The following is an 11893-nucleotide window of genomic DNA, read 5'->3' as shown; positions in this document are numbered from 1 at the left end:
TATGTTCTGTTTTAACAGGAAGCAGCTGTCCATTTAAGTAGATTTCTGGTGCAGGGGCAATGCCCCTTTTTTTCGAGAACAGTACACAGGCACTTTTTGAGGGGTTAAATTTGAAGCCATTCTCATCTGCCCATTTGGACAGCTTATTCACCGACAGCTGAATTTGGCGTTCACAAAAGGAGAGATTGCAGGACTTGAAGCCGATCTGCACATCGTCAACATACACTGAGTAAAACATGGTTGGCGGAAGTACAGTGCGTAGGGAATTCATTTTTACAATGAAAAGTGTGCAGCTCAGCACACCTTCCTGCGGCACCCCTGTCTCTTGTGTAAATGGTTTAGACAGAGTACTGCCGATCCTTACACGAAATGTCCTATCAGAGAGGTAGCTTTCAATTGTTTTTAGCATATTTCCTTGTATCCCAAGGGCACAAAGATCTCTCAATATACCAAACCGCCAAGTAGTATCATAGGCCTTTTCAAGGTCAAAGAATACAGACAGAAAGTACTGTTTATGCGCGAACGCATATCTTATTTGGGACTCCAAGCGCACAAGTTGGTCAAGCGTGGATTTTTGTTCTCGAAAGCCACACTGGAATGGATCCAGGAGCCTGTTTGCTTCTAGAAAATGCATTAATCTTCGGTTGAACATTTTTTCAAATACTTTGCACAAACAGCTAGTCAGAGCTATAGGTCTGTAGCTAGATGCAACTGCTGGGTCCTTCCCTTCCTTCAATACTGGAACAACAATGGCCTCTTTCAGCCTTGGAGGGATATATCCATTGTTCCAGATTCTATTAAAAAGTGATAGTAATGCAAGTTGAGTTTCTGGGTGCAAGTTCTTGATCATTTCATAGTGAATATTGTCAGGTCCAGGTGCTGCTTTACCAAGTGTGTTTAGGCAAGCTACAAACTCAGCAATAGAAAACTCAGCATTATATGCCTCACTTGGAGGTGATTTACGATGAAGTTGCAGTTTTTCTTCCCTACGTTTCAATTTAAGAAACTTGGCTGAGTAGTGCGCTGCACTTGAAACCGACTCAAAGTATGCTCCCAGTGCATCCACCTGATCTTCCAGAGTGCCACCAGCATTATCAACTAGAGGGCGGGGGCAAGTCTGCTGCCCTTGCAACTTGCGTATCCTATTCCATACTTTATTTTGGTCGGTGTAAGAGTTAATGCCCTCTATGTACTTCTCCCAACTCTCACTTTTTGCTATCCGTCTCACTCTTCTCGATTGGGATTTGATGCGTTTGAAGTTTATGTAGTTTTCAGTCATGGGAGAGTTACGGAAGAGGCGCCATGCTGCATTTTGTTTTTTCCTAGCACTTTGGCAGTCCTCATTCCACCAAGGAATCGGCTTTCTTTTTGGGTTACCAGAACTTTGTGGGATACATTCACTAGCGGCTTCAATTATGTGCTTTTCGATAAAGGAAAGTGCGCTATCAATGTCCAGTGAATCTAGATAGTCACGTGGAAGACAGGTGAGCTGTCGAAACTTTTTCCAGTCAGCAGACCCCATCCTCCATCGTGGTACACTGTTCTGATCATGTGTCGACATTACCTTTTCTTTCAGCACGATTGGAAAGTGGTCGCTTCCATAAGGGTCATCCAGGACATGCCAGTCCAGTAGTGGGAAGAGAGTAGCAGTGCAGAGAGCTAAGTCAACTGATGAGGATGTTTTGTGCGTGGGACTGAAGTATGTGGGCTTCTTTTTGTTCAATATGCAAGCTCCAGTGGAGACTAGTAATTTTTCTATCATTCGCCCTCTTGAGTCGTAGTTTTCACAGCCCCAGATGGGATGATGGGCATTGTAGTCTCCTGCTATTATGTACGGCTCTGGGAGCTGGTCCATTAGATTTTCAAATTCAGATTTCTGTAGTCGCTTGTCTGGGGGAATGTAAATGGAGCAAATTGTTATTAGTCGCTGCAACCATATAACTCTCACAGCTACAGCCTCTAGTTCAGTCCTGAGTTTAACTTCCTTAGCTGTGGTTGACCTATGAAGGATAATAGCCACACCACCCGATGGCTGGTTGGTGTTTTGCCTGTCCTTTCTGTATGTGATGTACTGGGGTAAAAAGTCTGTGTGTTTGCTGCTTAAGTGGGTTTCTTGGAGACACACTGCCAAAGGTGCATGCTCCCAGAGCAGCTCTTTAACATCATCCAAGTTTTTCAGAAGCCCCCTGCAGTTCCACTGCAGTACACTACAAAAAGCCATTGCTAGTATTGAGACGTTTGTTACTAAAGACAGGCTCAGCTTGTTAGGTGCCAGAGCCTTTTCCAGTAGGAGACACCTTAGGGAGCTCTGCTTTTTTGGTCAGTTCCTGGGAGTTCGTACGTTCCAGAGGTTTGTGGCGATCCTTCGGCGTGATTGACGCAGAGGATGGCTCACTTGTGTCCATAGCCTCCAAAGAAGGCTTCTTTGTTGACGGTTTGAGACCTGGGGCCTTGGCTGGCCTCCGGTTCTCCTGTGAAGTTACGACCGTCTCAGTGGTGTTAGTCAGCTGTGCAGACCGCGAGGCTGCAGCTGACACATTGACCGTTTTCGGGCCACCATTTCCTTGAGGTGCAGCAGGTGTCACTGTTTGCACCTGGGGGGCTGAAGATGTCTCCTCAGGCCCTCTCAACGAGGTCCCTGATTGGACAGTTGCCGCACGTGACGCCGCCCCCTGACGCGCCACGTCGGCGTATGCTATCTTATGCGTGATAGCGAGACGCCTGCGTGCTTCGGGGTAAGAGATGTTTTCTTTTACTTTCAACGCAATGATTTCTTTTTCTTTTTTCCATTGCTGGCATGAGCGTGAGTATGCAGCATGGTCACCGCTGCAGTTGACACAGTGTGGTGGGGCAGTGCAGCTTTCCGACACGTGGTCGGTTTTGCTGCATTTTGCACATGTCTGCTTACCCCTGCAACTCTGTGATCCGTGGCCAAATTTCTGACAAGTATAGCACCGGCGCGGGTTGGGGATGTAAGGTCTGACTCGGATTTTCACGTAGCCAGCTTCTACGGTCTCCGGGAGAACCGTTGTGCCAAAGGTGAGAACAATGTGCTTGGTGGGGATTTCTTTGTTTTCGCGGCGGATGACTATCCGCTGAACTTTGATGACATTTTGCTCATGGAAGCCTTCAAGAAGTTCATTTTCAGTAAGGTCTAGGAGGTCTGCTTCACTTATGACACCACGCACGGTGTTCATGGAGCGGTGAGGACTGACAGTAACAGCGTTGTCACCAATTTTGTCAACTTTGAGGAGCTTGTCACATTGAGTCTTATCTTTAACTTCAATCAGCAGGTCGCCATTGGACATTTTTTGTGCCTTGTAGCCAGCCCCAATGAGGTTCGATAGACATTTGGACACAAGAAATGGTGACATCTTTCTCATTGTTGTGTTCTCATTTTCCGAGTGCATCACGTGGAAGCGTGGAAAACATTCTTGCCTCTTTGAAAGAAAAAATTCAAAGGTGGTTGCCTCGGTGCGCCCCCTTTTAAGAGAGCGATTCATGAAAAGGGATTAGAAGATGCCATACAACAAGTATGTGTTCGGTGGCAAGGCCGGTCGCCCACCACCGAGCCCAACAAGGGAACGTGGCTTTTTCAGCACACGCTAACCGTACCTTGCCACTATAACCCTATGCTTGAAATCAGGAGTGACATCTTTGCACAGGGTTAACCCTCGCCGCCTGGAGAAAAAACGGAGAAATAAGGAAGAGAGAAGACGACAGGACAGGGTTAGGAAAGACGATAGGAAAGCAAAAGAATGAAGAAGAGGACAGGAAAAGGCGACTGGCTGATTCCCCCCAGGTCGGGTCAGACTGGGGGCACCGTCTACGGGAAGCGGGGGCCGAAGTGGTAACCAAGGGACTTCACCAGCCACGAATGGCAGACCACCGTTCTTTTCTCAACATGTGCCAGCGTATGCTAAGCAGCAGAGCAACAACAATGGCAGCTGGGACCAGGCACTTCGTTTCCGCACGAAACAACGAATGAAGAAAGCCCAGGCGATCCTCGAGCAGATTTGAACACCTGACAAATGAAGGGACAAGAAATAGAGTTCTCAAAATGAGGTGTGCACACTGCTAGCGTCGAAGCTTACGCAGGCTACAGCACTTAATGAGTTCAAAACAGCACCATGGGTCGCCCCAGTCTATGTTGGACGTATGTGGTACCATTTCGAAGCTCATGAAAAACACACACACAAAGGCAAGAAAGTCAGTTTGAGAATAACCAGAGATTACTGAAGTCTAACTACCATATCTTCGTACTTATAACCCGCACCAAAAATGCGAAAACTTCAGGGTTAAAGAAGAGGTGCGGATTATATGCGAGGTATTTTCTTCGGTGCAGCTTCACGGCGATGTGCATTGTGCAGTGAGGCCCCTACAGCAGTAACAAAACCTAGGCCACTCTTATCCCACGGACAGTGTTCATTCTGCACACACACAGCTAACAATATAACAACCTGAGCAAAAATATTGGACAAGTCAACTAGAGTTTTCCACAAAAAGAAAAGTTCCTTCAAGAGTAAAGAGAGTTAGTGCCACCTCCCAAAAACACCACAAAAACACGGCTCCATGCAACGGCACCTGGGGGCGCTGCATATGAGCTAATATTGGGCTTCTTCGATTTACCAGTCTCGGATAGTCCGCGGTGAGTCCGAATTCCTGTTTGGACAGGAAGTGACGTCACAGTGACGTATGCATACAGTTTTGGCGGCGAAGTTCTGCGCTCTCCGCCAGGCACCGCCCGGCAAAAAACGAGAGGCGGGAAAACATCGTCTGCTCTCGAAGATGTCACCGGAAGATGTTAGCGCTCTTGGCGCTGTGCTTAAATTACCGGAATCTGAGAGTTCACATTCCGATGGAAGTGACTGCGACAGCGACGACGAATATTCCGCCAACCTCTACGTTGCGCTGCTGATATTAACGAAGCTGGAGAGGGTGCCTGGATGCGTGCGCACCCGCCTCCCCGTTCAGAGTGGTGCCATTCTTTGACGGAGCCGATGCCACCAGAACTGGTTTGCTCTCGATGCCACCGCCATGCCCATGCTCGACGACACCATGTTCATGCCCAGCTAGCGCGCCGGCCGGTGCTGGTAGTGGGAAATTGCTGCCTGCGAGCGTAGTTCGCCAGTAGTCGTCGGCACAAAATGCCCTGCTGCTGCATGCCGCAGTGCAGTAACCACTCCAGGAATGGTTTGCGAATGTTTCAGTTCCCAAGGGATCCGAAAAGAAGAATTGTATGGACTGCAAGAATCAAGCGGGACAAGTTGCAGCCTACGAACACCTCGTGTTTATGCAGTGTGAGTACAGCGGCGCTTCCTCGGAATAGTTTTTTTTCGCGTGAATTTTATTAAGCGGGAGTGATGATCGCAGTAGACTGCGGATAATATAGTCATGATTGGGCCAGCAATTAGATTACAAATTACGCAAATTAGTAGCAGTAACGTCAAACTGTTAAAAAAAACAACACCGTCTCCTTCACGCTATCAAAAGCTATGTCAGCGTCTGTGTTATTTGTGATACGGTGTTTTACACATTTGTAAGTGTTCTTCCAACTTTTCGGTGCTGCAAAAAAATCAGTACGAGTTGTGCATTTCGACCTTCCAGACGGGGCAGCTCAACTAGGAGAAAGCTGTGCTGAAGGGACCGCCCACAGTTTACCAGATAATGTTCTGGCCCCCCATAGTATAACCAATGTTCATTCACGTTTATTGGACGTTACTCGCATTTGCGGAACAGCTTGCAAATCATAAAAGTGCGGTTTTAAAGGGGTCCTGAAATACCTTCCGCCGATGCATGGATGTACATGTAACCAAATAAGACAATGTATTAGCAATCTCCTCCCGCAAGAATTTTGTTAAAGCGATGAGTATTAGCTGAGAAATCGTAAATCAAAAACCGCGCATTATCGTCACGCCGCGTTTCCTCCTCCTTTCGCTGTTGACGGCGCGGGAGCCTTCCCTCCCATGATGCTGCGCGCTTCAGCGGTGACGCACTTCCGCTATGGCGCTCCGCATACTGCCGTCTGCTACGGGCAAGCTTTGTTGACGCCATGAATCCCGCATTCCGCTCAAGGCTGGAAAAGCGAATGAAAAATCTGGCCGCATTTGTGCGGCGGCTTGGCCTTGCCCTTTCGCGGTGTGCGTTGCTGCAGGGCAGCACGTGACTTTTAATCGGCGGCGAACTCGCAGCCGCTCGGGGTGGATCGTGCGCTCGGTCCCTTTCATGCACCGCTCACTGCGCCGTATCAGATGTGGCCCCGCTGGTGCCGGGTCCTATTTTGTGGTGGTGGTTATTCCTGCCGGCAGCATGTGAAAAAGACATTTTAAACCGATACAGAACCCGTGCACAAAACGCTTCAATCATGTGACCAGTTAAGCTTGGGGCGACACGTGGTGGAGAGCGGCAACGTTGGCAAAACATGCTCCGGCGCGGCTCTGAGCTTTCTAGTGCTGGAGCGAGCGCCGCTTCTTTGACAATCTCAAACATCAGTTGCCTTGGCAACAAGGCACAAACCTCCCCAGAAGTCAGTTACGGTTGCGTGATCCCGGTTCAGCTCGGGGCCCCACCTCGCGACATGTGCGCACTGCAGGCGTACCACTCACTCCCATTGGGAAGTGTGAGATGCGTTTGGCATTACAGGAGGCGATGGTGTGTGTGTTGTGGACGCCTTTGTTTCGCGATGAAATGCGACGTTGTGCTTCTGCGGGTGGATAGTGCTTCCCATGGTCTGGATTATCTTTCTCGAGCGACGTACGACTCAACCTCGCATGGGGTATGTGCAGTGTGCGTGGCTAAAAGCCATCTCGGCTTGCGCGCCAGAGTTAAGTGACTTGCTGTTTGTCCCCGCAATCCGCGCGCGAGGTGAGTGCCGAATTTATGACGGGCAGGAGGAGGCAACCTATCGTCTGTCAATCGCGGTTCAGACTTGCAACGCATGTTGTGACGTTGTGTTCATTCGAAACGCATCTCTGGATTGTTTTGAAGTGGAATAAAATGTATCCGTCAAACCCGGGCATTCGGCTCAGGGCGTTCTCTGCGATTGCACGAAAGAAGTGCCACGGGGCTTCAACGCTTTCTTTACGGAACGTACTCAGGTAAGAGAATATCCATGTCGTGTTATGGCCGTGTTGCATTCAATACGAACGGTTAAGCGTTTGTTTACACTTGTTTCGTTTGTCGTAAAATGTCCAAGCACTCCGACACTCCGCTGGCAGATCAGCCGGCGAGCCGACGCTGAGCGGATGACTCATCTCTTTGCCGGAAGTGCGTGAAAAAGCCGCCCAATAGCAGGATGTCTAGCTCATGACGAACATCTTGGAATCGATGATGCAGACATGTGAAGATGGCGGCGTCCAAAAACACGAAGGAAAGGGTGACAAAAAAGTGACAAACTTTGCAACAAAAGTGTGAGCTTTCCGCTGCGCGTAAAAGAGTAATACTTGGCCCAGATGACCTTGACGACCCAATCTAACGATTGCGCTACCTCATTTAGTGTGCTCAAAACGCCTTTCAGGGCCCCTTTAAATGTCGCAGTTGCGGTAAAGTTCGCAACAACACATTAGGAAAATAGTTAAACACGTATGAAACACAGCAACGTTGGTGTGCGAACACGGGTGATATCTCGCGAAGGAAATAATTTTGCGACCTTCCATGAACGCGCAGGCTCCTTTTGAAGGGGACAGGTTCGAGCAAAACCGGGCGGATGGTTGGAAAAAGATAAAGCCAAATGCCGTGCCTACAGTGTTTTCCTTCAGACGTCAGTTATTACTTCCTTTTTTCCGCGTGCTTTTACAGAGAATTTAGCATTATTTGCCACTGCAATCTTATGACTTCATTGTGTGGCCGTGTACGCATGCAGCGCTTTTTCGTGTTGATAGCAGCGCTTATAATTACAATAGTGCACTAAAAAAGCAGGTCGAACTTTGTTTTGTTTCTAGGTGTTAGAGTTGCGGTGGCGGAACTTTGCCATTTGTTTTTGCTTTTAAATATAACGAACGTAAGCCCATAGGAGTTGATTTCTTTCTTGGACGGTGTCGGATGTGACGTTGGATCACAGCTCTCTGGAAGAAGGGGGAGGGGCGGTGTTCTTATGCTGTTTTTGCGGATGTAAACTAGTAAAAAGGCGCCGGGAATGAAGTTTGTGACCTTGCCCAAAAATAACGTTTCGTCTCTTTGCAGAGGAATACAGGCGTTTTAAATGTGCAGCAAGGGTAGCGTGCGGATGTTCAGACATGAAAGTGTAAAGACATTAAGAAAGCCAGTCGCGGCATGCCTAATGCTGTTTATGGGATGCAGTTTGATGTTCTCCTTTGCTTTTGCAGCTTTGCCTCGTCGCAGAAAGGCACCACAGGAAAGGACCGGGACCGCTCTCGTCTCAGCTCTACATGGAGATCAGCACGATGTAATCACTGATGGTCATGCAGTTGCGATCGACGCAATGCCGTCGCCGGGCAGCCTTGGGCTGCCTGAAGGACAGAATTGCAGCTCACATGAAGCCAGCTCAACTGCACCGGTAGCGCACGAAAAAGGCCTGCAAGGCTCAGCCAGTGGAATGAAAGCTGGGGTGTCTGACCCGGAGTCTGCTAATAAGCTGCTAACAGACCTGACACGGAAATGCAGCAAACTTCAAGACTTGCATACCCAGGCAAACTCAACGATCCAAGGCCTCCGAAAAAAGGTTAAGAAGCTCGAAGGTAACATAGAAACCTTTGGAAAGAACATGAAATTTCTGAACGAGGACCAAATACATCCACTGTCGCGCGACAGCAACAAAAGGTCTCCACAAACTGTAAAGCAAGCGCCTCAAAATTAAATTTTCATGCCGGACGTCCGGCTATGAAACCTTAAGGGAACTCCGGTACCCGCTGCCGGCTAACAGGATTCTTGCGCGTCGAGTACAGGGACTCAAGTTTCTGCCTGGGATACTCACAGACGTGGTAGACCTGCTGAAAACGAAAGCAGAAGGCATGCAAGACATTGAAGAGGACTGTGTTCTTTTACTAAATGAGATGGAGATCTCCCAAGGCTATGAGCTCGATCGCAAAGCTCGAACTTCTTATGCAACATGAATTTTTAGGGCTGCATAATAACCTGTTTACAAGCAATACAGGTTCATCGTGCAACTCTGGCGGAAGAACAGCAATGCTAGTAGCGTAGAAATTTTCTCACTGCTCTATACTAACGCTTGCGTTGAACGCGTTATTTCTGGCTGTGAAAGAAAATCACCCAGCGCCGTACAAGTGCATTTCTGTAGTTACATATGTAAAAAAAAAAAAAAAAAATGCGCCACGCTGACCAGCGTTTGTATTGCGTTTTAAACGGTTAATTTCAGGTGACAGCTTTGCATAATAGCGTGAGACAGCTAACCTTCAAGTATTGTTAAATTAAACGCCACCAAAAATATTGCCTACTTCACTGTAATGCCGCCGTAGTGCCCTTTTTGCAGTGTTATCGTCCGCACAAAGGCGCATCGCTTCCAACATACCGCTTGACACGCGAGCGCCGCACGGAGTGGGCATGAGCACGGCGGCCGCCGTAGCAGACGACGCGGTTGTCTCCACCCTGAACGGGGAGGCGGGTGCGCGCATCCAGACACCCTAAAGCTGGTGAGGGGGGAGCACCACCGAGTGCCCCTGTATGTTGAGCGGGTCGTCTCCACGTACTTGGAGTTTGAATTTCGCAAAATGTTCAGGCTCTCACGGTCCACAGTCGCTCAGCTTGGTGCTGAATTTGAGAGTTCTGAATTCTAACCTGCTGGGCACCGTGGACGAAGAAAAATGAGCTCCGAGAAGACACTGCTCATCGCCCTCACGTACATCAGTACGCAGAGTGCGGTGTACCGGATTGCGGACAAGTTCGACGTCGCCGAATCTAGCATGCACCTCCCCATCAACCGGGTGTTGGCATTCTTCTATTCCATCAGCACCCGAGAGATGCGGTGGCCGGACGCTGACGAGCGCGGAAGAATGAAGCGGGCGTTTTTGTCACTCGGTCGTCGTGGTGCTCTGCCGGACGTCATTGGGGCCGCCGATGGATGCCACATCCGCATTTCCACACCATCTGAGTCGGAGGAAAGCTATTATAACAGAAAGAAGTTCCACTCGATCATCCTGCAGGGCATCTGTGATGTGAATATGTTGTTCACCGATGTGTTCGCCGGGTTTCCGGAGAGTGCACACGACGCCCGTGTGTTGCGGGAAAGCTTCTTCTTCAAGAACGCGACGTCCAAGTGCGAAGGTAAGGACTGGTGACCTAATAACTGCAAACTGTCTGCCGCAAATACAGAGCCATACGTAGGTCACTTGTGAAGTGCTGATTAATAATTCCATGTAAACCATCTCCCTGTTTCGGGCCGATGCCATATCGGCGATAATGTGCACATTTCGTTGGGCCAGATGTTCCAGCTGCCACGCATGCTGAGCTTAATACCTTTTGAGGTGGAAAAGCTCAAGGAAAGATCATGATAGAGAAATGGTAATGAGGTGGGTACATATTTACCCATTAAAGTATGTACTACAGTACGCAGCACTTCTGTAAATTCGATTGAAATTTGCAAAGCAATAATTTTCCAACAATGGCGTTCTGTGGTGATAGCACCTATGCCGCCTGTGTTATCTGCTGCTTTCGCCCCGACGCACCACGTGCAGTTTGTACGTGACGTCACTGTGGTCCCATGTGTGTTTGTTATATATGTATGCTGGTGGCATGGAATAAAGGTTGTCATTATCTCGCCTTCATTGTCGGCAGCTCTGTCCCTTTCCCGGTTCTTGCGGCAGCCCAGCTGCACTCGGCCTACTTCTAGGCCGCAACATGACATGGTGTCAGAAGATGGCGTCTTTTGATATTCAAGGGGTGTTGCACCAATCTTCAAGCACTGCCATGTCAGAAGACAACAGAGTCAAGCCATTCCCCGGCATGTTTGCTGTTCCACCTCCGCCAACGTTTGACTTCAACCGGACATCCGAATGGCCTTCTTGGATTCAGCTCTTCGATGACCAGCGCTTTGCCTTGGGCTTAAACGAGCGAAGTGAAGAAGCACAAGTCCCGACTCTGCTTTATACGATGGGAAGGCAAGCCAGAGAAATCTTCTCAACTTTCGCTTTATCTGAAGAGCAACAGAAGCAGTATGAAGTCGTCAAAAAGAAGTTCGACAACCACTTCGTGTCCGCACGGAACCTAGTTTATGAGAGCGCATGTTTTCACCGACGCATTCAACAACCTGGCGAATCAGTCGACCAATTCATCACTGCGTAGCACATGCCGGCGGACCGGTGCGACTACCAGGAAAAGGAACGCATGATTCGCGCCAGGTTTGTCGTCGGCCTGTGATGCGAAGCTCTCCGAGTCGCTACAAATAGATGCAAATTTGACACTCGAAAGTGCTTGGGCAAAAGTTCGCTTGAAGGAGACCGTCCAATGACAGAAGCATCAACTGCGAGAAACCAGCGATGAACCTTCGGCAGCGGCAGCCAGCAACCTGGACGCGGTCAGCAACCAAGGGCAGCCCCGGAAGAACTCTTCAGGACAGCGCCCCGGCAGCTCGTCAAGGAACAGTGCACCTGGCATACAAGGTCAGCACACCAGAGAACAGTCCTACTGACCACGCACCCCCGGTCTATGCCCCAATTGCGGTCAAGGCGCGCACCTTAGGACCTCATGCCCGGCAAAAGCTGTGAAATGCAACTGCTGTGGTTGTTCCGGACATTTTGCAGTGGTATGTCGGAAAAAGGCTGCAGGCGACCGAAAGAAGGTGCAACTTTCTTCTCTCCATATGGACAAGGGAGCATATTTTGTTGGCGCGGTGCACGGGGAGCACTCTAATTCTTGGTATGCTTAGGTTGTCATAAACGGCACTCTGATGTGCTCTAAACTAGACTCGGGTGCAGAAGTT

At 49.1% G+C, this 11893-nt stretch overlaps 1 protein-coding gene and 1 pseudogene across 1 annotated transcript; both read left to right on the top strand.

Annotated features, from left to right (window-relative positions):
* Positions 1-9779: 9779 nt before the first annotated feature.
* On the top strand, positions 9780-10804 carry LOC144166230 (uncharacterized). Its single transcript, XM_077695807.1, has 2 exons — positions 9780-10239; positions 10779-10804. Exons 1-2 carry the CDS (start codon positions 9780-9782, stop codon positions 10802-10804), a joined length of 486 nt encoding a protein of 161 aa, XP_077551933.1.
* Positions 10805-11021: 217 nt separating this feature from the next.
* Positions 11022-11652, top strand: LOC144166229 (uncharacterized; annotated as a pseudogene).
* Positions 11653-11893: the final 241 nt, after the last annotated feature.

The sequence above is a fragment of the Haemaphysalis longicornis genome, unplaced genomic scaffold (assembly GCF_048455015.1).
Source record: "Haemaphysalis longicornis isolate Haplotype H1 unplaced genomic scaffold, Haemaphysalis longicornis Haplotype H1 scaffold_16, whole genome shotgun sequence".
In the NCBI taxonomy this organism is placed as follows: Eukaryota; Metazoa; Arthropoda; class Arachnida; order Ixodida; family Ixodidae; genus Haemaphysalis; species Haemaphysalis longicornis.
This window is presented reverse-complemented; position numbering and strand designations above follow the sequence as displayed.